The sequence below is a fragment of the Monomorium pharaonis genome, chromosome 2 (genome assembly GCF_013373865.1).
Source record: "Monomorium pharaonis isolate MP-MQ-018 chromosome 2, ASM1337386v2, whole genome shotgun sequence".
Classification (NCBI taxonomy): domain Eukaryota; kingdom Metazoa; phylum Arthropoda; class Insecta; order Hymenoptera; family Formicidae; genus Monomorium; species Monomorium pharaonis.
This window is the reverse complement of record NC_050468.1, coordinates 30,622,500-30,646,088: the sequence shown is the minus strand read 5'-3', so window position 1 is coordinate 30,646,088 and position 23,589 is coordinate 30,622,500. Positions and strand designations below refer to the sequence as shown.

Sequence of the window (23,589 nt, the reverse complement as noted above, 5' to 3'; positions counted from 1 at the left end):
AAGCATGTGTCTATCTTCATTTCTTTTCTTAAAATAAATAAAGACGAACATATATTTTACCTGATAGGTAAATTTACCAAGAAGTTGGAACAATTGACCCTAAATGATGCTTATATAATACAAACCTTACGCTTTTCTGCTTTGCAGAATCTAAAACGTATAGCGGTTTGAGTGCAGAAAGTATAAAAAGTTACACCTAAAAAACAAAACTGCGCGAACCACGTGCATTTAACCAACCTAACCTACTTAATACAACTCCGGAAGAATGTAAAATAAAAATCCATGAAACAATCAACTAATTGCGGGCGCTATTTAAAATAATAATATAATTTAAGATCGTCTTAAACACATTCTCGAGATGCTATGTATGAGCATTTTGTTGCTAAACAAAATATGAATTCCGTATTGTGTATCCAATAAACAAAGTTATATTGTTGTTTTTTTTAAATTTAATTGGTTGATAATTTAAAATTTTTCTGTTATTTTTTATACAATTGTGCGGATTTGTCTGAATAAATTTTAGAGACTTATACGTGATTTAAATTGTCGTGTGTATGTATAATTCTAGAAATGGCGTCCGATAAGCAAGGTATCCAGAAACGAAAGTTAATTGATACCGGTAGCGACTCGGATAATGAAACAGAAAGTAAGTACATGTGATTTCGTGTGATGTAATATTATTGACGATTTAAATTGATATCCTAGATACACATTTCGATTTTAATAGAACACAACAAAGCGTTGTTTACATGCAATTTGAGGTTAAGTGGCATTTACTATGATTTTCGTTGTTTTTAGAAGAATTTCTACAGTACATTTAATATATACGGGGGTCGATCTATAATTAAAACATGAAAAAAAAAAAAACAACCATTAGCCTCACGTATTTACTCTTTACACGTCCCGTTCAAATTATATAACCTAAAACATTATCTGAGATGTATGTTTTGTTACAGAGAATGCAAAGCACGGAAAAGGAAAATCGGATGCACCACGATTGTGTCCATACTTGGACACGATTAATCGACAATTTTTAGATTTTGATTTTGAAAAATTATGCTCTGTATCATTGTCGAGGATCAATGTATATGCTTGTTTGGTTTGCGGCAAATATTTCCAAGGGAGGGGAACTAATACCCATGCTTATACACACAGTGTGGCAGAGAGTCATCATGTCTTTCTTAATTTACATACGCTTAAATTTTATTGTTTACCAGATAATTATGAGATAGTGGGTAGGTACAAACCTATATCATATTTTTACACATTGTAATTCAGCGATTAAAATTTTATATATTTATTAGATTCATCTCTGGATGATATTAAATATGTGTTAAATCCAACGTTCGACAAAATGCAAATAGCCCAACTAGACAAAAGTGATAAACAGTCCAGAGCAATTGATGGCTCTATGTATTCGCCAGGGATAGTGGGAATGAACAACATAAAAGCAAATGATTACTGCAACGTCATTTTACAAGTAATTTCTATTTTAATAAATCAATGTCTTGTATTATTCAACATTCTGTGTATTTTGTGATTTTTATATTTTACAGGCGCTTTCGCATGTTACACCTTTGAGAGACTTCTTTCTAAGAGAATCGAACTATTCCAATGTAAGGAGACCACCTGGTGATTCATCATATCTCTTGGTGCAAAGATTTGGAGAGCTTATGCGTAAATTGTGGAATCCACGTAATTTTAAAGCTCACGTGAGTCCTCATGAAATGCTGCAAGCAGTAGTTTTGTGGAGTAAAAAAAGATTTCAGTTCACGGAACAAGGTGCGCAACAGATTTCACCAATTTTTATTTTTCTGCATAATTAAAATTCTTACCAATAAACCATTGTTTAGGTGATCCGGTGGATTTTTTGTCGTGGTTCTTAAATGCTCTTCACTTGGCACTAAACGGCACAAAAAAACGTAACTCTAGCATAATTTATAAAACATTCTTGGGTCATATGCGGATATATACGCGAAAGATACCACCATGTGAGCTGGAGGACAGCCAAAGAACCGAATTGTTGCACACAGTCGAATATGGTGAAACAGTGACAGAAAGTCCATTTTTATATCTCACTTGCGATCTTCCGCCACCTCCATTATTTAAAGATCAATTTACGGAAAATATTATTCCACAGGTTGGTATTGTATTCATGAATGTTGTAAATAGAATGTAGAGAAGGAGTTAAAAATTATCTTTTATTTATCCAGGTAAATCTGTATACACTTCTAAACAAATTCAACGCCATCACTGAAAAAGAATATAAAACTTACAAGGAAAATTTCATGAAAAGATTTGAGATTACCGAACTACCACCATATCTCATACTTTACATAAAAGTAAGTCTTGAGCCATTATTACATTTGTTGTACAAATATAATACTACCTCTTTTATATGCTAATATATTTCGCATTATGTAATAATTTTTTATTGGTTTCAGAGATTCACAAAAAATACATTTTTTGTTGAAAAAAATCCAACAATTGTGAATTTTCCCGTTAAGTGAGTATACACGATGTTTTCTCCTCTCGTATACTTTATATATGTCTGCTAACAATTAGTTATAAACCCTGATTATATTTGCAGAAATGTCGATTTTGGAGATATTTTAACACCGGAAGTAAAGGCTCAACATCCATATACGACATATGATTTAGTAGCCAATATAGTACACGATGGTGAACCTGGTCAAGGAACGTACAGAGTTCATATTTTGCATAGAGCCACTGGTCATTGGTACGAATTGCAAGATTTGCATGTCACACAAATCTTGCCCCAAATGATCACTCTCACTGAAGCATACATACAGGTGAATAGAAAAAGAATACTTGTTTCTTTCCTATAATTTACAATATTAAGATAACCATTGTATTTTTTTTACAGATTTATGAATTGAAGAAAGATACGCACATGGAAAATGGAAACAAAAATTAAAAAAATATGTGATATACTTAAATTAAAACACTGAAAATATGAAAATAAAAATTAACAATTTATATATATATATATTTCATTTTTTAATAGTTTATAATTTTATATTAAGCTAACAATTTATATATTTTTATTTTTTTAAATTGTCTTTTCATTAATCTTCTCCACTATATGCAAATAAAAATTATTCTTGACAGTGAATTATTAATAAATCTCATTTTAATTGATTTTAATAAAATAACTTATTGTACGCAATTTCTAGATATCTAATTATTTTTAATTTTGTAACGATAAAAGATAAAGTTATATAATTTTAAAATATATGTTTTACATTACGAAGATTTCTATCTAATACAATATAATACACGAAAGATTTAACATTCTCCCTCCTGCGAAAATCAAGTAGAGCGCGGTCGTTTAGTTCGAATTCGGCGGTTTCGACCGAGTGGTGCCGAGTGGTGCCGAGTGACGCCGAACGGCGACGGGGTGCCGCCGCCGCACACAGGAGAGAGCGACGACACGGGGAGCGGCGAAGGTACACGAAGACGCACGAGTCGGAGCGGGTCTCGTCGAAGCAGAGTCGGAGCGAATCTGCCGGAGTTCGTGACGGAGCGGTGCCGCGACTGGCCACGCGAGAGAAGCGATCGTGAGGTGAATGTGTGTCGCGCGCGCGTCGCGTTCCCCGCGCTTTTCATCCGTCAGAGACGTGCCTCTCTTTCTTTCTCTCCGCCTGCGCTTCTCTTATTTTCACCTTTCCCGTTCCTTCGCTCGCATCGCGCATACATCGTGCCCAGGATGGATGCGGCTCGCGCGTGCCGTTACGAGCGTACGGAACGTGCGTGCGGGTGAGTGTGAATTCCGCGAGTGTTGAATTGACGTCTGGTCGCGTGGTGCCCGTTGGGATCGTACCCGGATTGATCATCCGTCACGTGGATTACCGCCGGCGTCGCCCCGACGACGCCGGGGACGGCGGGGGACCCGCCTCCGCGCCGTGACCGGTGAGTGTACCATTCTATTCTTGTGTCAAAAAAAGCGACGGGAGAAACGCGGCCGGCGACATTTCGAACGGCCGCCTCGCGCTGCCGTCCTCCGCACTGCCTCTCCCGGCTGGTGCGATGGCGCCGTCGATCGCCGACCCCGTCGCGCTTGCTCCGCGTTTGAAACTCTCGCTGCTCGCCCGCGGCGGCAACGGTTGCCCTTCGCGTCCTTCGTGCGCGCGCGCGCTCGACCTTCCCTCTTTTTCTCTTCCGGGAAATTCTACTCCCGGCACCGCGTCCTCATGTTTTATTCCCGGTCGTAACTCGGGGAAAACGACGTTCTCGTCTACGTGCTCGCGCGAGCGAGGGTATATACTTTTACCTAACCTACCTACCCGTCTGTCCCCTCTCGTCTCTCCTCCTCGCGCGACGTCGGGAATACCTGTTTCGCGCTCGATGCTCGGAAAAAAACTGTTCGATCGCGTGGACCCTCTGTCTCACGCGGAGGAACGCGAGACGAACGCGCGCGCGATCGCGCGGGAGGAAGGGCGGGTGGGAGGGGGGGAGGGGAGAGGTCGGTCCGTTGACTCTCGCGGAAGGATTCCGCGAGTTTCGGATTCCTAGCGCCTTCGCGCGCGCTAGGCCACCGTGCTGCGTCGCGTAAACTCGTTTCTCCGTCCGGACGACGTGTATATACGTGATCCATCCGCGTGTATCTCTCGCGCTTATCCGAGATTCCCGGAGTTCTGATTCTCGACGCACCTCTGGCGCGTTAAAGGCCAGGCTGGTGACCCGCGTGAACGGGACGATTTGCTGATGCTCGTTTGCTTCCGGAACTTGTAACGCGTGTCGTAGGCTCGGGCTAGAAGGTAAAATTCTACGTCCTTGTGCGGGGAATAATTACCAGTTGTCATGACGGTCTTCACCTTCGTCGTGCCGCGTTCGTGTTGCCGCGAGATTTGCATTTACCATATACATCCGAGATATGCTGTCGCGAAAGAAAAAAAAAAAGAAATCCTGCAAAATGCACTGTGCTTTGCATAGATATTGCCTGTACTCACGATATATATATATGTGACACGAATGCCGGTTAATGACGTCTCGACGACACTGTTGTTACAATTTAGATTCGCATTATAGTGTTTACGGAGGAATCGAGAAATGCTTGATATCAATGCCAACGGACATTTGAATAATTAACGGTGGCACGGACGAATGTACAATGCAATTAGGCAAAATTGGAAGGTTGCATTGTGAAGTGCAGCATATACATATAAGCTGGCCTTGTACGATATCTTAGAAAAATAGTTTCGTAAGTCTTTTCAAGTGGGTTTTCCTGACTCGATGTGTATGTTATTTTTCCGTTTTTCTTTAACTTCAGGGTAAAAGTATTTTCATTCTTATTTACATTTACATGTAAGTGAGTAATATTTGAAAATCATTTGGGGTTGGTTGTTCCAACTTTTTGATAAATTTATCTATTAGGTAAACATGCCTCTACCTCTATCTTTATTTTTTTTCTTATATAAATAAAGACAGACATATATTTACCTGGGTAAGTTTACCAAGAAGTTGGAACAACCGGCCCTTAATAATGAATAAGAATGTGTACACACGCATGTTTTTTTCTCAAATCTCTAAGAATTCATTATTTTTAGCTGAATGCAGCTGAAGATAATTCTGTTGGGCCATCAAAAGTCATTACGAAGGACGTCTCAAGCATAATGAGCAGTGCTACAAAAAGTTGTGACATTCTAGCAAGCAGCTTGAGTGTTCTGTGTAATTATTTTAATGGCCTAACAAAATTATTTTCAGATGTGTATTCAGAGTTAAATCTTTAAATGCTTTAACAAAATTTGTTCTCTGCATTGTTCCGTGCATTCAATAGTTAACAGGTACTATTAAAATATACGTGATATAATTTATTATTGAGTATGTAGAAATCGATATTAAATTGAATGTCGAATCGAAGAAATTAATTTTATTTACTTCTTGCACGCGGAGTTTACGCGTGTTAATAATTACAATTGGCTTGGTTGAATTAATTTATTGACTGTTAGTTACTGTAATTCAATTATTATTAATGGTAGAGTTACAATGATCGAATGTTATGTGGATAAGATCTCGAATTGATTGTAAGATATAAAATCTCTTAAGAATCGGTCGAGGTTCTTACAGTTTGTCCAAATAATCTTGGCACGTTTCTGAAGGTCATTTTTTACGTGGGTGTACGGCAATATTGTCTAATCACTTAACCTACGACGATGAGGATTCGTCATCACGTGGCATTGGCGGAAATGTCAGAAACATTTTGACGATAATAACATTAATCACCGCAGTATCTTAATAGAAATCCCGATTAATGGAACAATTTAACTCCATTAAGATTTTTCGTTTGCAAAATACGATTCTTAGAATTATTCGAACACGTCCGTTTAGAATTATTAATTACAGAAATATTATTATTATTATTATTGCTAATATTGTTTACTAATTGCAAGTTTTAATTTCCTAAAATTTTATTGAATAAATTTCTTCTCTGCTGAAAACAATTTACTGGGATTTAAACAAAAAGTGGAAGTTTTCTTCAAGTGTAGAAGGAAATAAACGTTTTCAGTGATGTATGAACCTCTTAGAAGCCAAACTGGTCTCAGGCCAACTCCGCTTTCTGTCTTGATTTTAGTATCACAGTACATAAACAGTTTGTAACATTAATTTATAGCTTACAAGGAAATGTAATCAAGTATTTGTCTTCGAATTGAATGAGTTTTAAATATATTAAAATAGATAAAAATAAGACTTTTTTTACAAATGCTTTCTTGCACATTAAACAAGTAAATTATCTTTTTGAAAAAATTAGTTTTTTAAAAATAAATTATGAAAACAAAAGATAAAAAGGTTTTTTTTTTAAATAAAAGTTGTATGTTATCTAAAGTATAACATGGCAATTTTTTAATTTTTATTGAAAACTTTTATTATTATTATTATTATAAGTACTATTCGAATTGTTCCTCTATTTAAAATATTTTTTTCTATCTTTTATAGTTTAATATATTTGCTTCGAAAGAAAAACGGATTTAAAGAGGTGCTTCATTCGCTTAAACATATGAGTTTTGCCTTATATTTCAACACATTCAAAGCTCATTGAAATCAGACGCAGGAAGGACACTTGGTCGTGTTTTCTTGTTAGTTTATAATATTAATTTTCTCTACCTGCTATTCGACGAAGTAGTTTAAGTTGGCTTCCGAGACTCTCATGATTATACTTACTGCTTAATTCGATCGTGTAGAGTTCGCAAGAGAATCAAATTAGGAGTAGGATGTAACAATAACGTAATACGAATTTAAATGGGATAAAGAAGGAAAACGAGGAAGCGTGAGATTCATCCGAGTAGCTCGCAACTATATCCGCGCAACAGCAGGTGGTCGGCTGTGCAACACACACGCATACGCGCGACTACTACCTGTAATTGAATCCGATGGTGATGATACCTCGCCGGGGCCGCGAGATATACCGTCGACGAATTGGGTTGCGCGAATCACGATCTTGTAGAAATTACGCGCGCATGCAGATTCATCTCTCGGGTGCATACGGCGATTAACGTTGGCGCTAAGGCCGCCCAGATGCATCTCGAAAGTTGCTTACTTTTTTTCGAGAGCAACTTTCGAACGACAGCTTCGTGATGGACGCGGTACTGACAACGATACTTGATTATCGCGCTCTCAAGAGGTTACCACTAATCGAGAATAAAATTCTTAAGGGAGCTGGAGGACGTGTGTCTGAGGGCTGTCTAGAGTTAAAATATTGAAAATGTTATGAAGAGTTCAATGAGAGCAAACTTTGTGTTTAAATTAATATAATATTAATGTTTGATGTTTTTTTAAGGCGGTTACAAAATAATGTTTATTTATTTATATAAATATATATACATTTAAATATATTTTCTAGACTTTTTCGAAGTGTCGTTATTTTTGATCTCGAAACGTAACCCTTAAAATAAATCAAAATGTATTTACAATATTAAATTAATTATTAATTTAATAACTTAATAATATTAACGAACATTTTTTTAATGAGATTTGTGCATCCTGAGATACTGTAAAGAGTACTAATTAATTTGTTATGATTGTTATTGATTAACTCTATCTTTTTTAATTTTAATATTGATTTATTTTTAATTAGATCTGTGTTGTTTATACGATAGTAAAATAGAAGTGCTTTCAGCAGAGAAAAGAATTTAATGTGAATTTTTCGTCTGATGCATGGACGCTTTGAATTTTTCGACATGACCTAAAACCGTCCGGTGAGGCGGAACAAACACGCGCAAATTGTCTTCCTTAAATTTCGGAATCTAGGTCGGTCGATTATGGGAGCTGATACTTTTCACAATTGGCGTCCAATCGAATTAACGTTTATTATCTTTCGTTTGGCAAGGAATACAATCCTATCTTTGTGCGAAAATACTGCGGAACGTAAATGATTAATGATCGAACAGAATGATATAAGGAAGTGTGCCGATATAATTTTGTACCTCGCTATTTCCTGACGCGATGAATTTTCAAACTTTCAACCTTTACTTAATATTTAATGTAAAATCGATCGATTATCCGTCCGTATATGTCTAGAGGACATTTATGGCGTTCGAGAGAAGCCCCCGCGCGCGTGTCGATAATTTATTTTCCCCTAAGTGCTTTCTCCGCATTTGTGAGAGGAGAGAGGGTACTTTACACGGTGATTAGGAGTTGAAGGGACGTCATCGTGACGTGACTTGTCGTGAATCGGATACAATGCACGAGGTACTATTCTCATTTATGTAATGCACCAACGGGATGGAAACAATGCGGCGAGCTTCGCCGTGTGCTTCGCCGTGTGCTTCGCCGTGTGGCTCGCAGACGTCAAAAAAAAAAAAAGAAAAATAGGATCTCCGGTCTGTCATCGCAGTGTTCGTATATTTGCTGTTTTGACGAGATGTTTAAACTCGTGACGCTTAGGTGCAACTGAAAGATGCAGATTGCAAAACGATGTGCAAAAAACGTGTAAAAAGCTGTCCGCGGAGACCTATTCACACTCTCTTGTGCTCGATAAATATTGAAATGCTTGTGCCGAGAAAAATTTCGCGTGGTTTTCAAGGAACAAGTAATCCCACGATTGCGCTAGATGACTGAACATTATCTAGATAAAGATAAGACAAATTACATGTAAACGTATTTTAGAGAATAAGTAAAAATAATTTGATTTTTTTATCTAAATAAATAAAATTATATATTGTTTTAACTAAATAATAATTTTAAACATAATATTGTTGAGTAAACAGTATATAAAAATAATATATATTAGGATATAAAATTAATATATTTATATTTTTTTGTTTAGAAATCTCTATTTCTTAAACACAATAATTCTTTCAATAATTCAATCTGACAAAATGTTTTTCTTTTGACTTGAATTATTAGTACATAAATAAAAATTGATTGAAAAATATTGAGGAAATATATAATTCACGTTGTAATGACTGATAAAATTTTTTGTAAGTTTTCGAACCACATAATTTTGAATTATCTGTGTAGTTTATTGTTATCTTTTTCAAAAAGTTCTATTAGGATAAATAATCTAATATACTTAAAGGCTTACGGTTGTTTCAACCTCTTGATAAACTTATTTATCCACTCGGGTAAAATGTGTCTATCTTTATTTTTCTTTCTAAATAAATAGAGGCAAATAGGTACCTGTTGAGTAAAACTTCCAAATAAATTGAAATAATTGTTAAAAATTAATGCTAAAGACAATATTTTGTTGTTTACATTAATTTAGATTATTTGAAAAAATAACATTTATTGAAAATGAAAATGGAGATAATATACACATTCTTATAAGCTGGGTAAAGATAAGATAAAGTTATTTCCTCACATAGATGATTTAAATAATTTTATATGGATAACGGTACACTAAAAAAATTTGCTGATATAAACAGATGTTTTGATGCCATAACCAAAATGTGGATCTGTGAAGTTGGTTTTATTAATATAAAAAAAAATAATTACAGTTCTAGTAGCACTTTCCATAGTTATCGCGTTGTTTTTAAAAATAAAAAAGAGTTCTGCAATTTTTACACTGAGAAAAAAATGTTGTTAATTTGACTAAATTTTCCAACTGAATTAAATTTTGTCTATTCAAGTATTTATATGTTTTAATTAACTATCTAAATACTTGTATTGAAATTTGTGCATTTAAGTTAAATGCATAAATTCCTGAACTGATAAAATTTTAATTTAGATAGAAAATTTTATCAAGTCAACAATATTTTTTTTATCAGTGTATATGAAAAAAATAAAAATTAAAAAATGTGCACGATATTAATAGAATGTCGTGCTAGCTTCAAAGATTCCTGAAATGTATCGCAAATTTTTGTATTTATTAGAATTTTGATTGCCACGTATAGAATTTGTAAATTCTGCTTCTATCAGTTAGATTGAGTAAGTGCAATACATATACGTATCACAGTATTTGCTAATAATTTATTTATCTCAGTTAATTTTTACACACATATAATTTTTGTTGAATTTGCAAGATTATATATTTGAGTGTGAACGCTGATTAATTTTGAAGTATTGTGATACGCGTGATTTTATATTATACATCGCATTTTAATATTTGTTGGATCTCTCGCGTGATTCAGAGAGATAAAATGCGCTTTAACAATTGATATTTTTGTTGTTCTCTTTTTACGAATGTTTGGGGAAATTGTGCTGTTTCTGCTTCAGAAAATCCCGAGATTACTGTCCCACTTGGCCGAGAGACAAATCAAGTTTTACGTAACTGCAGAACACAGCACATGGAACATTTATTTTTATAGTTTTCATTTAAAACTTTTTACTTTTAGGACAAAAGTGTCATATATCTCTTTCTTTCTCTTTCCCTTGTCTTCTCTAGATAATATTATATGTTTAATACAGCCTTCTTGTTCGCCAAGGAAAGCTTATCGAACAACATTTTTCGAGCTAAATTTATTAATAATGACTCTATATTGTGAGTCACAGCATTTCCTTGCGGCTCCCACTTTGCTGGTAGTTTAAATCGACGTGAGCGCGTAAGTTGCATTAGAATGCACCTGCACTCGCGTATACGTTTTTCTGAACCTCGAGCTCGAGACCGATCGATAATTCGCACAGCGTACAAAGTAACGAAGGAAGATTTCTTTCACGAACAAAAGGAACGGCGATCGAGGGATTACGTTGCGCTTTCGTCGCGGAAAACGTTGAGAGATTAAGAGCGAGCCGCCTGCATAGCGGTAATGGAAAAATCGGAGAGAAATGTGTGCAACGCACGCATTTGAGCGGTGCAGATCGAATAACGAGGTCGGCACGATTGGGGTCCGTAGAGTTCCGTTTTCATATTTTAGTGTAAATCAAACGTATACATACATGCATTACGCACATCCGTGTCTAACAGAATTCGCAGAATGACCTCGTAAGTTATTCTACATTGATAAATTATTGTGTCTAATATTTTTTTGCTGGAAAATTTTGACAAACTTTGCGAAACTTGATAAATTTCTTTCTGCCAAATTCTTGAATAAAAAAAAAGCGTATAACGCTGCTTTAAAATGTAACTTTCGAAAAATTATGCTTGCAAAATTGTCTGAGAATCTTTATTCTCTAACGTTTCTCATCCCATGTCATTAATAAGAATGAATGAATGAGCAGACGTCAAGTAAAAAAAGTGAAGCCGATCAATTAGCGTCTCTGTCTCGCCGGTGCGCCCGCGATATTTACGCTTCTAAGTGCACATTGAGTTTTATCGTGGCTCGTTGCACTTATGAATGAAGGTGATCGCGCCGCGTGGGGAAGCGATGAATGCACCAGATCGATTAACCTTTTATGGCGCAAAGCTCTCTCTTTTTTGTCGCGATACGCGATGTTGTTGGATGAACTTCCCGAAGTGCAGAGTGAATTTATCGCTGTTACGCGCACACACGTTGTGTATTTATGAATGACTGGGGAATAGACCTTTTGGGTAAAACGCCATCCATCACGTCGTAGTATTAGTTACTATTGTTTTGATACTCGTAATATTTCACCAGAAGTATAAATTTAATTTATTAACATATTGGAGGACACGCGGATGATAAATGCGAAGCAACAATGTAGGAAAAATGAATTTTTTCCCTCTATTATCGAGATATTTTTTTTTTTGGTGAAAATTTCTTTTAATAAATTCTCAAAAATTTCAACCAACTTTGACAAATATTAGACTAAAGAAAATATTAGATTTTCATCTATGTAATAATTCTTTATGAGTTTTTGCTGATTAAAAGCGTTGCATTTTATTTTATATTCTTTCAAAATGAGTAGCAGTCCGAAAATTATATGATTATTAATCGGTTCGCAGGAAGAATTTTTTTCGCGCACACTGTAACAAGCCGCGAACTGATAGTCGAGCGAGATAACAACGTCCATGAAATGCGTGAGACTTATTGGTCTCTCGAAGTAGGCTAAGCCGCGACCAAAGTGTGGCGATCGAAATGGTCGCGCTGTGCATAAGCGCGACTGTTGTGACCGACAGTGTGACTATTGTGCCTGCACTTTCCGTTAGATGTTATTATCCGCACCACCTGTCTTAACGTGCGCTTCCCCCTTCTTCCGTTATCTCTCTCCTCGTATCTGCGCGTCCTTCCTTCTCCCGTCTTTGTCCTTCCTTCCTCCACATCCGCCGTCGGTTTCGCTCTTCCGCCAACGGGCACCATATTCGCCTCTACTGTTACACCTGCGGCTTTAGATGGCCCGCGATGGTTATGCTGAAGAGCCACTCCGCGAGAGAGACACACCCCGGCGTGTCAATTATTAAATCGGCGATCTTTCATTCATGCCTCCCATTTTCTTCCGCAGTGTTATCTCGATGCGCAGCAATCAACCGCTGCATTGTGTTCCGCTCTGGTGAATTCATTAATTGGAATTATACAGCGGATGCGTATGTTAAATGGACAATTTAAAAAGAGATAAACATAAATTATAATTTCATGCGTTTCAAAATTTATCAAAGTTTTTGGTCTCTTAATAAAAAAAATGTTAGACCTCGGTGACTTTTAAATATTGTTTGAAGGAAGTGTTTTATGGTATCGCTCGGAATCGCTATGAAATTTTGTTGCGTAACGAAATAAAGGAATCCAATCTCGGGCTTCCGTCTCGTGGAGGGCTCTTTGAACGTAGAAAGTCTCACGGCTGTGTACGCTCTCGCAGGTGTATCTCAAAATTCCGACCTTCGAAGCCTCTTACACGCCGCTGGGCGAGAAGTTGCGTAAAGGGAACGATCCCACGCACGACACGTGCTCAGCCTCGTTCGCGCCTCTGCGACGCAAACGTTGCGTACATTACATTTGCAAACGGTTATACGGCACGTATTTGCAAATTACAGCCGATGAAAATGGGGCCTGGAAAGTTGCGGCCTTACCGCGTGTAAAGTAGTAACGCTGCGATCTCTCGATCTCGTTGCTGAAAACCTCCGCAAAGTCCATCTGTCTTTCGATGAGATTTTTTCCCGCGCGGCAATCTGAATGAATTTACGTAAATTAGTGGCATTGATTTATAGACGTTTAATATGCAGCTGGCTGTGACACCGTCTTCTTTAATTGAATATTGATGAGCGTTTATTATTAATAGCCCATTAGGCGACTCTGTAGGTGAAATGAACGATTAGTTGTGAAAAAAGAGATAGAGATGCATTAATTTTTATTTAAAAGATACACAGTTTATTTAACATTTACAGTTTTAATTTAATTTTATCTCTATTAAATCTCGACGACTCTTTCCTTATTAATTCGTGATTACTTTTGTTTTGCTTAATCATATTACATTTTCATTGTTTATGGTTTACGTATAGATATTTATCACAAATTATTAATTAACTGTCTTCATTTGATATTTTGATTCTTCACACGGGACGTAATTTGAATTAATTTATTGCGAATAATCATTACACGCAATCACGCGAGCATTGTTTCCAATAGGGGATTTGCATGCACATCACTTTGCATTGATTAATGATTTCACGTTATAATATTTTCGCAACATAAAAGGATTTTAATACCCGTAGATCCCTGCTTTATTCTGTATTTCAATGTTTTACATGTAAAACGTCAATATTTATAATTTTGTTCTATTATTTTCCTTTTACCTCTCTATCGGAAGAATTTCAATAAAACAAATTTGACCAATATTTATCTTATATTGCATAAAGAGCATAATAATTTTATTCATATTTAACCGTTATTATGACTCCACAATTTTTAGTTACATTTTAATTAACACATCGTGATTAACCTCAATATATAATGACAAACGAATAATAAAGTAAAACATTGGAGAAACTTGTTCACAAATATATATATATGAAAAAAATAATTTTAAAGTTTCACTAGTGACTTATCATTATGCCACTGCATATTACAAATGAAAGTCATTATTATAGTAAATAATTTTTTTAGCGATTTAATGATAAGCAAATACAAACGGAGAAGTATTACGTCTCAGCAAAGAAGCAGATGTCCGAGAAAGAGGATAAGAGACTTAGAAGAATAAGAGGATAAAGAGATTTTAGTAATCGGTGAGAAATACGATCTTTTAACCTTTGCGCGAGACAAAGTCGAAAGTGTAGTACGTCTTCCAGAAAGCAGCAGAGCACGCACAAAAGACAATGGTCGGAGTTGCACAATTCCGTGCCTCTACTGTCGTTGGGCACTCTCTGGAACAGGCAAGAGGCAGTTAGTAGCTGCAAAATGAGGTCCGGGATCAAATTCGCGAAAGAGCCGGTCGCGCGCCACGAGATTACGATTTATTCTCGATCTTATCAAGGGGGAAAAGAAAAAAAAAAAGAAATATTCAACGCATCATCTCCGAAGAGTCCTCGTTTCCGGCCAATTGTATCTTGAATTTCTTCCGGTCCCACGCTTCGCATAACTTCACGTCGGTCGAATCATTCTCGTTCGTTCTTCTTTCTTTTTCTTTTTCTATTTCTTCTTTTTCTTGCTTCTCTTCCCCCATCTTATACTCAATTCGATTTCGTTAATTTTAATAATTGCAATTGCAAGCTTCGTTTTTCATTCATGTTTATCTTGAATTATGTTTATTACATTATTCTATTTTTTTTTAATTATTCTTTTACAATTACGATACACGGAGAGAATTTTCTTTTAAAAATTAACCTGAAAATTGTGATAATTATGAGACAATGTAAACCTTGAAGAATTTTACCATACTTTTAATAAAATTTATTAAAATTTAGTAAATTTTGTCGAAAGTATAGTAAAATTCTTTAAGGTTTACGTTGTCCCACAATTACCATGATTTTCAGGGTAATTTTTAAGAAAAAATTCTTTCCGTGTAGTAGATACACATATAATTTAAAAAATGAACAATATGATAAATATTCTTACCAATTTGTATATTTTATTAATATTTTTTTAATTACTTGAATTTTATTGAATAACATGCACCAAAAAAGAAAGTGTTTTATTTTAAAATATTACAATTTTTATATAAATAAAAATGTTTTAGTTTCAAACAGTGTTTAAATTTAAAATACTGAAACGTTTAAAGCTGATATCCTTAACAGCTTTAAACGTTTTAATATTTTAAATCTAAATATAATGTCAAACTGAAATATTTCAAAAAACGGAAACAAAAGTAAAATATTGCAATATTTAAAAAATAAACACTTTTTTTAGTGCCAGAAAAAAATAATTTTTTGTTATTAATATGTATTTTTTAAATATAATAATTTTGTATTGTTAATATAGATTTAATTCTGTGGCATGATAAATTTTGTCTTCTTTTTTTGTCATATCTAAACTATTGCTTTTTTCTCTTGGCATTGTTGTGTAAATATTCGAAAATTGCATGGAATTTCACTTTTGTGTTCCCCACCGAGAGACGCGTTAGGAATTTCGGGTCCAGTGGGGAAAGAGAGCTTGAGAGTATTTAAAGTCATAAATGTCTAAAATGTATTAAGGAAAAATATTTGCGATGATGTAAATATAATTTGTACTTACAAGAAACTTTATTTGAATGAAAAATTGTTATATAATATATCATACTGTTAATTTAATGTTATTTGTTATAATATAATTAAAATACCGATAATTCACTCAATTTTTTATTACAATTGTGAATTATATGTATTATATATATTTATTGGAACAACAAGGCGATGTTTTATCAGTTATCGTTGATAAATTTACTCAATTTAACGTGTGGTTTTTTTTACGAAATTTTTCAAATAAACACGAATAATATTTGCATTTAATTTTTTCGTTGGATATTTTATCATATTTGAAGATTAAATTTGTGACGAATTTCCTGTGCGTTTCTGAAGGAAAAACAGGGTACAGGGGTTGGCGCGATCGATGTCGAGGTGGAAAACGAGAAGTCAGGCATAAGTTATCTCAAATTTATATTAAAAGCTTTCCCGATGTGAGAAGCCGCGGAAAATGCGTTTATGCGTGGAGGGTGTGACGCGTCAATTTTCGGGCAATTTCGCGGCAATTTCCTGATCCCTTCGTAGATTCCAGCAAGGGGGAGAAAGACCGAGACTTTCGCACGAGGGAAGGAAACGCATCTAAGAAGCATTTCGTTTCCATATACCGGAGAAATTTTCTGATAATGTAATTGGAAATTAAATCGGTATTGATTGGAGGAGAAAAATTTTCGCCATTAATTGATTATCGCTTTTTGAAGTAAAAATTATTTGCGATACTTATGATAGAATTTATCTCTAGCCAGAAGTAGACTGAAATATATTACGATTATATTTATTAAATGAGAGATTAAACGCATATTCGCTATTTTTGCACAATGTTTGAAAAAACTGATATAATTATAATTAAATCTCTGTTCTGTTGACATAAGAAAATAACCTGCTCGTTTTTATTCACGATAACGAAAATGCGAGCGTTTGCGTATAAGCTATATATATTTTTTTTTACGTATCCGCAAGTTTCGAAAATGAAACTCGCTAGTGCCGGTTTTAATCTCTGGTAATAACACGCCGTCTTTGCCGTTTTATCACGATAAGAGCGATAAGTTTCGCATAGAGCGAAGCAGAGCCTTAATCTCCCGTCCTTGCACGCAATAACGACTCTCATTAATCCGCATGCCACGTAGCGTTTTTTTTTTTTGAGGCATGTCCTGACTGCGGCACGAGGAACCGGAAGTGGTTGTCTGGACACGCACGGCCACGTATCGGGAAAGGACGGTTTATTGTCGCCTGTGCAACGACCGTTGAAAACCTATGTGCACGCGCGATACATATATTAGCTTCATGAAAAGAAAATATACACAGATACGAGTTTACTCCCTACGTTCCCGCCCCTACGATCGGCCACGCACACAGCACGCATTCTCCTCTTTCAAAATAATTGTCGCCCGTGATAATAACAGCTTCTATCTCGGCAACATACAATACATATCTTTCGCGTGTGCTGAAAATTCAATCGTATCATGATTGCGCGCCCAGAAACGAAAATGTCATCGGGAATGAATTCTTGCGAGCGAACTTACGGTGGTGCGTGGGTACATTAGAAATGGCAAGGCATTTGTTGCGGTCGATCTGATTCTGATAACGTTTCGTTGCAGGTGCAACGACAAGGTATATAGAGGTAGGCTCTCTACATGAGGGAGCTGGTAATTTAAAGGTAGAATCGATCGCCAGCTCTCTCTCTCTCTCTCTCTCTCTCTCTCTCTCTCTCTCTCTCTCTCTCTCTCTGCAAGTAGCGTTCGCCGTTTCTTTGCCTTTGGCAACTTAGTCGTTGATAGAATGTCGTCACGAATGTAATTGAATATATAACCATTAGAATTACAATTAATTTAATATTTCAATTTAATATTTCATTCGGTCGCGTAAGTTAATGTCGTGTAATCGATAATCGATACACCAAACTGTATCATTTTTAATTATTGAACTTTCTAATGAAGTTCTCGCAGCTATTTTCACAGGTGAATTATAATATGTAACACAATATAAATTTTTTAACATAGCTGTATCGGTATCGGGTAAATCCATTATCGGTTATCCATTCAAAAATGGTTTCTATTTTGCAATATCTAAAAGAAAAAAAAAAATTACATCCGTGCTTTTCTGACATGGCGATTAATAATTAATAATTAATATTAAAAATATTTTTGTACACATACAAACAATATGATAATATTAAAATATAAATGATATAATAACATAATAAATGAGACACGAAATTTTTTTACACTTATATCAGAGACGAGTTAATTTAATCTTGTTTATTATCAGGGAACGAAGAACTTTATACCTTTCTGTTATTGAATACAAGTTTGCGATCCTCTTTTAAGATTTTATGTCGCCAATTCTTAACGCGCTAGCTGCTTTTCCGGTGGAAGAAGCCGCGCGGCATCATTCTAGCTGCAAAACACATGTGTCCGTGATGGCCGAGACAATTGACTTTTCGACGGTGCCAGGTGCGCGCGGACTTGGAATTCGATCGCGCAGCAGGTGAGCCATTCGCTCGCGTGCCACTCTCCGTGATCTCGCGTGCGCGCGTATTAAAGCGTCCGTCGTACTATCGATTCGTTAGGGGAGGTTCAGTGACCATCGAGCAACTCGGACTCCTCGAGTTGCTCCGTTGTGTATTGTATGCCGCATTGCTAAGCCGTATCGTGGCTTTAACTTCGGTGCACGCGTCGTCGGCGTACGAATGTCGTCATCAACAGCTCCAGCGAAATGCGAAGCAAACAAAGTTAAAATGAAAAACGTATAAAACGGGGACATTGACCTATATTCACTTCGCACGTTAACGTGCTAAATGTGGCGATATGATATCAAGTTTTATCTGACTAATGCAAAGATGGCATGCAATGTCAGTGAAAGGTGGGAATCGTATCAGCTATATACATTTAAAGCTAAATGTGCAACGGGAATGTAGATCATTTTGTCGATTGTTTGATTGAACTACTTCGAAATTTTTTTTTGATCCCTCGTTAAAAAATGTTTATAATTTCCTAATCTCAATGTCGTGCTTGTATGGATACCGGGTTAAGCTGAACCGATTCTTCATTCAGTCGTGGGTCATGCAGTATTCATGCGGTACTTTCGTGCGTTTTACGAGCGCTTTACCTTTTGCATTTTGAATTCGGCGAGGGTTTAGAGACGTCTGTGATGCGTAAAACCTCGGGCCCTTGTGCAAAATTGATCACATGTTTCCTGGTTTACGACTCCGGCGCGATGTATGTTACGTCTGGGAGAAGGATATTTCTGTTCCTTTATAAAGATCAATTGAGCTAAACGCTCTATTCGGATTTCACGAACTTTATATTCCCCACGGAACTCAAGACTTACTATCGACGTAAGTATTGGCAGTTCTGTTAAGCGCAGAAAGATCCACAATGGAATTAAAAGGAAGAGATGGAGAAGAGATCATTATGTACTTTAACGTTGTCGCGTAAAGCTGCGAATAACGATAGGACGGAAAGAAATGATGGCGAGTCTTTGGTGTGCAGAGGGCATAATTTTGCGAGGAGCTTTAGCAAGGCCGACGGAAAAGAAAGCGAAAGAGAGTATAATAAAGTCGATTATGCCGGGAGGTTCTTCGTCGAGAGACGTAGGAAACGCGGAGAAGGGATAAAGACAAGCGGATAAAGAGAAAGCAGTGTTTCACTGTGCGTCGGTTGGAATTTTAAGTATTGCTTTGGCGAACATGGAATTACACCGAAAGTACTAGTATTTTTGGCTCATTAAGCTTAAGAATGTTCGTTAAATTGTCAGCGATGCACATAATGGCGAATTATTTACGTTTGTTTATTTTACCGAAAAATTTAAATAGTGAATCAGTGAAATTTCACGTATTTTTTAATTTTATTTGACGTGAACGTAGCGAGAATAATATTTCTGCGTATGTTTTTTTTTTTATGGAGAGAAAAGAAAGAACTGTTTGTAATGACAACTTGATGGAATGTATTCTGTATAATGAAACGAGTTCTGGAACTGTTTGTAATGACGGTGGAACTGCATGTTCAGTTCGTATGTAACTATTGCGGATAATCGTGAATACAAACTCACGTCGTTGTCGCGAATGCGCGGGACGAGTTAGATAAGCGTTTTGTAGAATTTCCTATGTGTCATTGATGTGCACGCGTGAAAGAGAGAGGTGAGTTCTGAAGGCGCGCGTAAACTGTGAAACGATTAAGTATGACTAATCGCTCACGGAAGAAAACTTACGTGCGAAGGCTAAAAGATAGCCGATTTCCTTGATAGCACGGGGTGCAATGCCTCCCGCGGCTAATCGCTGTTACAAGGACTCGTGCATAATCACGAGACGGCGATCATTAATTATACATATAGAATCAGATTAATGAGAAGTCGCGTTATGACCGCGACTCTGTGTCATCTTGCTCGACTTGTCGTTTCGTTTAATCGTTTTTTTATTCACCTTGACTGATATCTCGTTCAATCCGATAAAAATTACTTTGTGCGCGGTAGAAACACTGCAGCAAGATAATGAAAACATAATCTATATGTATTCTTGTATCAATCATATTAAGATTATCGTAACTAAATCTCCTTTTAATTCTTTGAGACACCCCAGTCTTGTGTATTTTGCATCGCGAGAGGGGAGTAAATTTTCGATGATTTTTGTGGAGCTGTATTAATTTTTGATGGAGCAATAATAATAATCGGTATATGTGTACAAGAACAATTAACTAATTTTCAATATGATATCACGTTTTAACGTATTCTCTAGAAAAATATTGTCCAGAATATTCTCAGTTTTTAATACAGTCTGTATGGGGGAGAATAATAGCGTTTCGAGTCTCAAGGCAGACCGGAGACAACGCGTTGTTTCCGAACAGAAGCCTTACACCATATGCCTGCGGTTGTCGTGTACGGTATAACGCACACGCACGCAGGCATGTTTGAAATATGACGCGACATTCGCGAAGCTTCACTCGTGCCCGTCGATTATCCGGACGTAATATCGATTACTCAACCGTAAATTCGTCTAGTTTCCACGTCGAAAAAAATTGACTTGCTTTACAAAAAAGAAAGGAATTTTTTCAATGACAAAGACTCAATTCATCAAAAATTAAAATATTGTACTTTTATTAATACGTATTATCTAATGTTTTTACTCAAATTCGTTATTAAAAAGTTTCTTCTAAAATTACAATAGTATATAGTTTTGTTTTAAAAATATAATATTTTACTTACTGGTACGATTATAATTCTATCACGGAAAATAATAAATTCAATAAATTTTAATACCGCATTCTCTTGAAATACATATATAATTTATGAAATATTAATTTTTCAAAATAATTATTTAAAAAATTTAAATAATCATTTTAAATGCAATCACATTTGCTACGCTGTAGTGACATTTGAAGGTTACGTTGATAAAAATTATGCTTTACAAATTGATATCTACATTTCCACGCGCACGCAATTTATTGAAACATTGGCAGATTCTCAAAGAGATTTCTGTAATATTACAATGGCGCTGGATAAATATGAAATGTGAAACAACAGGAGAGCGCGTTATGTCACATTTAAAGCCTGACAGAATAAACACCTGAAACCTTTGTAATATTATGTGACGTAATATTTGTTCGGGGAGAGAAGCGGTAAAGAAGAACGTTCCGATTATTCCTCTTCGTAAAGCTATAATACATAACACTTTTGTCACAGAGCGTAACGGAAACCGCAAAGTGCGACGAGCTGCGTGATGCGGCCCACACGTTTACGTAAATTATTTCACATGACGCTTTTGATATGACGCGACGAATCACCGAGATGTGCTGTCCTATAGATCGGGACCTTCGCCGTGATTGAGTTTTCTCAAGGTCGTACATTGTCACCAGGAGGGAGGAAGAAATACGTCGACGATCCCCTCCCTCTGGTCCGAAAACATTTCTGTCCCTCCTATCCCTGAGATCGGCAGATGGACAAACGGAAACGACTTTTTACCTCGGCACTTGGTGCCGACTGGTGCGTGAGTGCATAAAGGGTATCCTATTTTTATAGTTAGCCGCTTCCTTTCGTGGAGCCTGTTCGCAAGTCCGCTTTCAATTCGGCTTGTTATGTTATTTTTTTTTTCTTCGTTTTCTATGTCTCCTGGGGGTCTAATTCTCAATTTGCTTATGTAAAGCAAAGTGACGAATCTCTTATACTTTCCGTTGTTAATATCTATCTATATCTACCCGAATTGGATTGATTTAATACATAATTTGAGGTATATTAAGCTAGCTGAGCCATATCATTAGGACACATCGATTTCTACATTGGAATTATTTGCTAATTATTTGCTATTTTTTGTTGCGAAAAAAATTTTTTTTGCTTCAGCCACAAAAAAGTTGCCAAAGGCTAGATATCTTTTAAGCTGTCTAGCCAATAGAAAAAACCCATATACATTAATCAAATTAAAAAATCATTAATATAGGAATTATTTGCTAATTACTTGCTAGCCTTAATTTGGCAACATTTGCTAGTCATAATTTGACAACATTATTTAATTCAGAGCTGATTTTAAGATTATATATTTTCTAGAGAGAGGATGAACACTATATTAAGTATTTAATTTTTTAAATTTTGAATTATTGTATCCTGCAATTACTGAGAGATTAGATCATTGAAGTTATTCTTGTAAGATCGATTTCGCAATGGGAATAAATTAACCTTCAATAACAATATTAAGCGCTTTTGAAACAACGGGACATGTAATTTTCCAACGTACTTTTTGCTCATATAAAGTAAATTCTTTTCTTAGCAATATTTTTTGTTGAGGTATACATCATAGCTTTATTAAATTATCGAACGTGTAAATAAACATTAGAACTCTTCCATCTAATTCAACTAAAAGTATAACACAACACTTTGTTAGACACGTATTGATTTAATTTTACAGCTTGGAACTTTTTAACAACCAAAGGCTCTTAGAGAAAGCCTCGTCCATCGCGACTGTCTTCGCCGCTGTCTCGGAAGCGTTCTATATGTGCTGCATATAACGCCGAGCATTTATCGGCTACGTGCGCGGAATGCGTGCATGCGTGCGTGCGTGCGTGCTTGCGTATATGCCGCCCGTCGTCATGGACGGCGATAATAATGCGATGAGAACTATCCCACGCACCGCGGATATGCACGCAGGAGCGCGCGGCAGCGCGCGGTGCAACACAGCGCAGCGCCATCGGGGGGCTTCCACTTTTCCAGCTCGGCTCGGCTTTTCATCCTTTTTCATCCGTGCCTATGCCGTGGGGAACGCATCCGCAGTCGGAGCGCGTAGCGTCGGGCGGATGGCCGTGCCAGGAGAAGCGGTTATTACAGCCGGTTCGATGCCATCGTGACGAGCGCATCAGGAGCCTCCGCGCTTCCTTCGTCATTCCGCGATCCCGCTCCGCGAGCAAACATCCGCTCCGTTCGACCGTTCACTTTTGCCGCTTCTTCTTCTTCTTCGGTGAGGAATTTTCACGAGCTCCACACGATCGAGCTCTCGCACGAGCGTGATATGTTGAAACGGGGGTATAATTAGCTGTTGTTAAAAGAATTGCATTCACCTAGGAGAGCTGTGAATTTTAGATTGAATAATTTTTTTTTTTAAATTCCTCCTCTTCCAATTCTATTGTACACGAGGGAAACGTTATAATTTAAATCCATCGTGATACTAT

The 23,589-nt window shown here is 36.4% G+C and overlaps 2 protein-coding genes across 6 annotated transcripts in view; both read left to right on the top strand.

Annotated features, from left to right (window-relative positions):
* The first annotated feature begins 115 nt into the window (after positions 1 to 115).
* On the top strand, positions 116 to 3,136 carry LOC105835023 (U4/U6.U5 tri-snRNP-associated protein 2). 2 transcript variants are annotated; one of them, XM_012677952.3, is made up of 10 exons: positions 116 to 365; positions 569 to 646; positions 957 to 1,235; positions 1,305 to 1,480; positions 1,557 to 1,782; positions 1,854 to 2,140; positions 2,214 to 2,342; positions 2,445 to 2,506; positions 2,591 to 2,813; positions 2,888 to 3,136. In XM_012677952.3, exons 2-10 carry the CDS (start codon positions 571 to 573, stop codon positions 2,936 to 2,938), a joined length of 1,509 nt encoding a protein of 502 aa, XP_012533406.1. In that variant the 5' UTR covers positions 116 to 365; positions 569 to 570; the 3' UTR covers positions 2,939 to 3,136. The 2 variants fall into 2 exon arrangements, with proteins under 2 accessions (XP_012533406.1, XP_028050411.1); XM_028194610.2 differs by having other exon boundaries at positions 116 to 646.
* A 348-nt stretch (positions 3,137 to 3,484) lies between these two features.
* Positions 3,485 to 23,589, top strand: part of LOC105831101 (rap guanine nucleotide exchange factor 2) — a 135,242-nt gene continuing 115,137 nt past the window's right edge. Inside the window, exon 1 of one of the 4 annotated variants that reach the window (XM_036283494.1) lies at positions 3,485 to 3,933. The gene's annotated coding sequence lies outside the window, so the exon portion shown is untranslated. The other 3 variants (XM_036283491.1, XM_036283493.1, XM_036283492.1) reach the window with 3 other exon arrangements.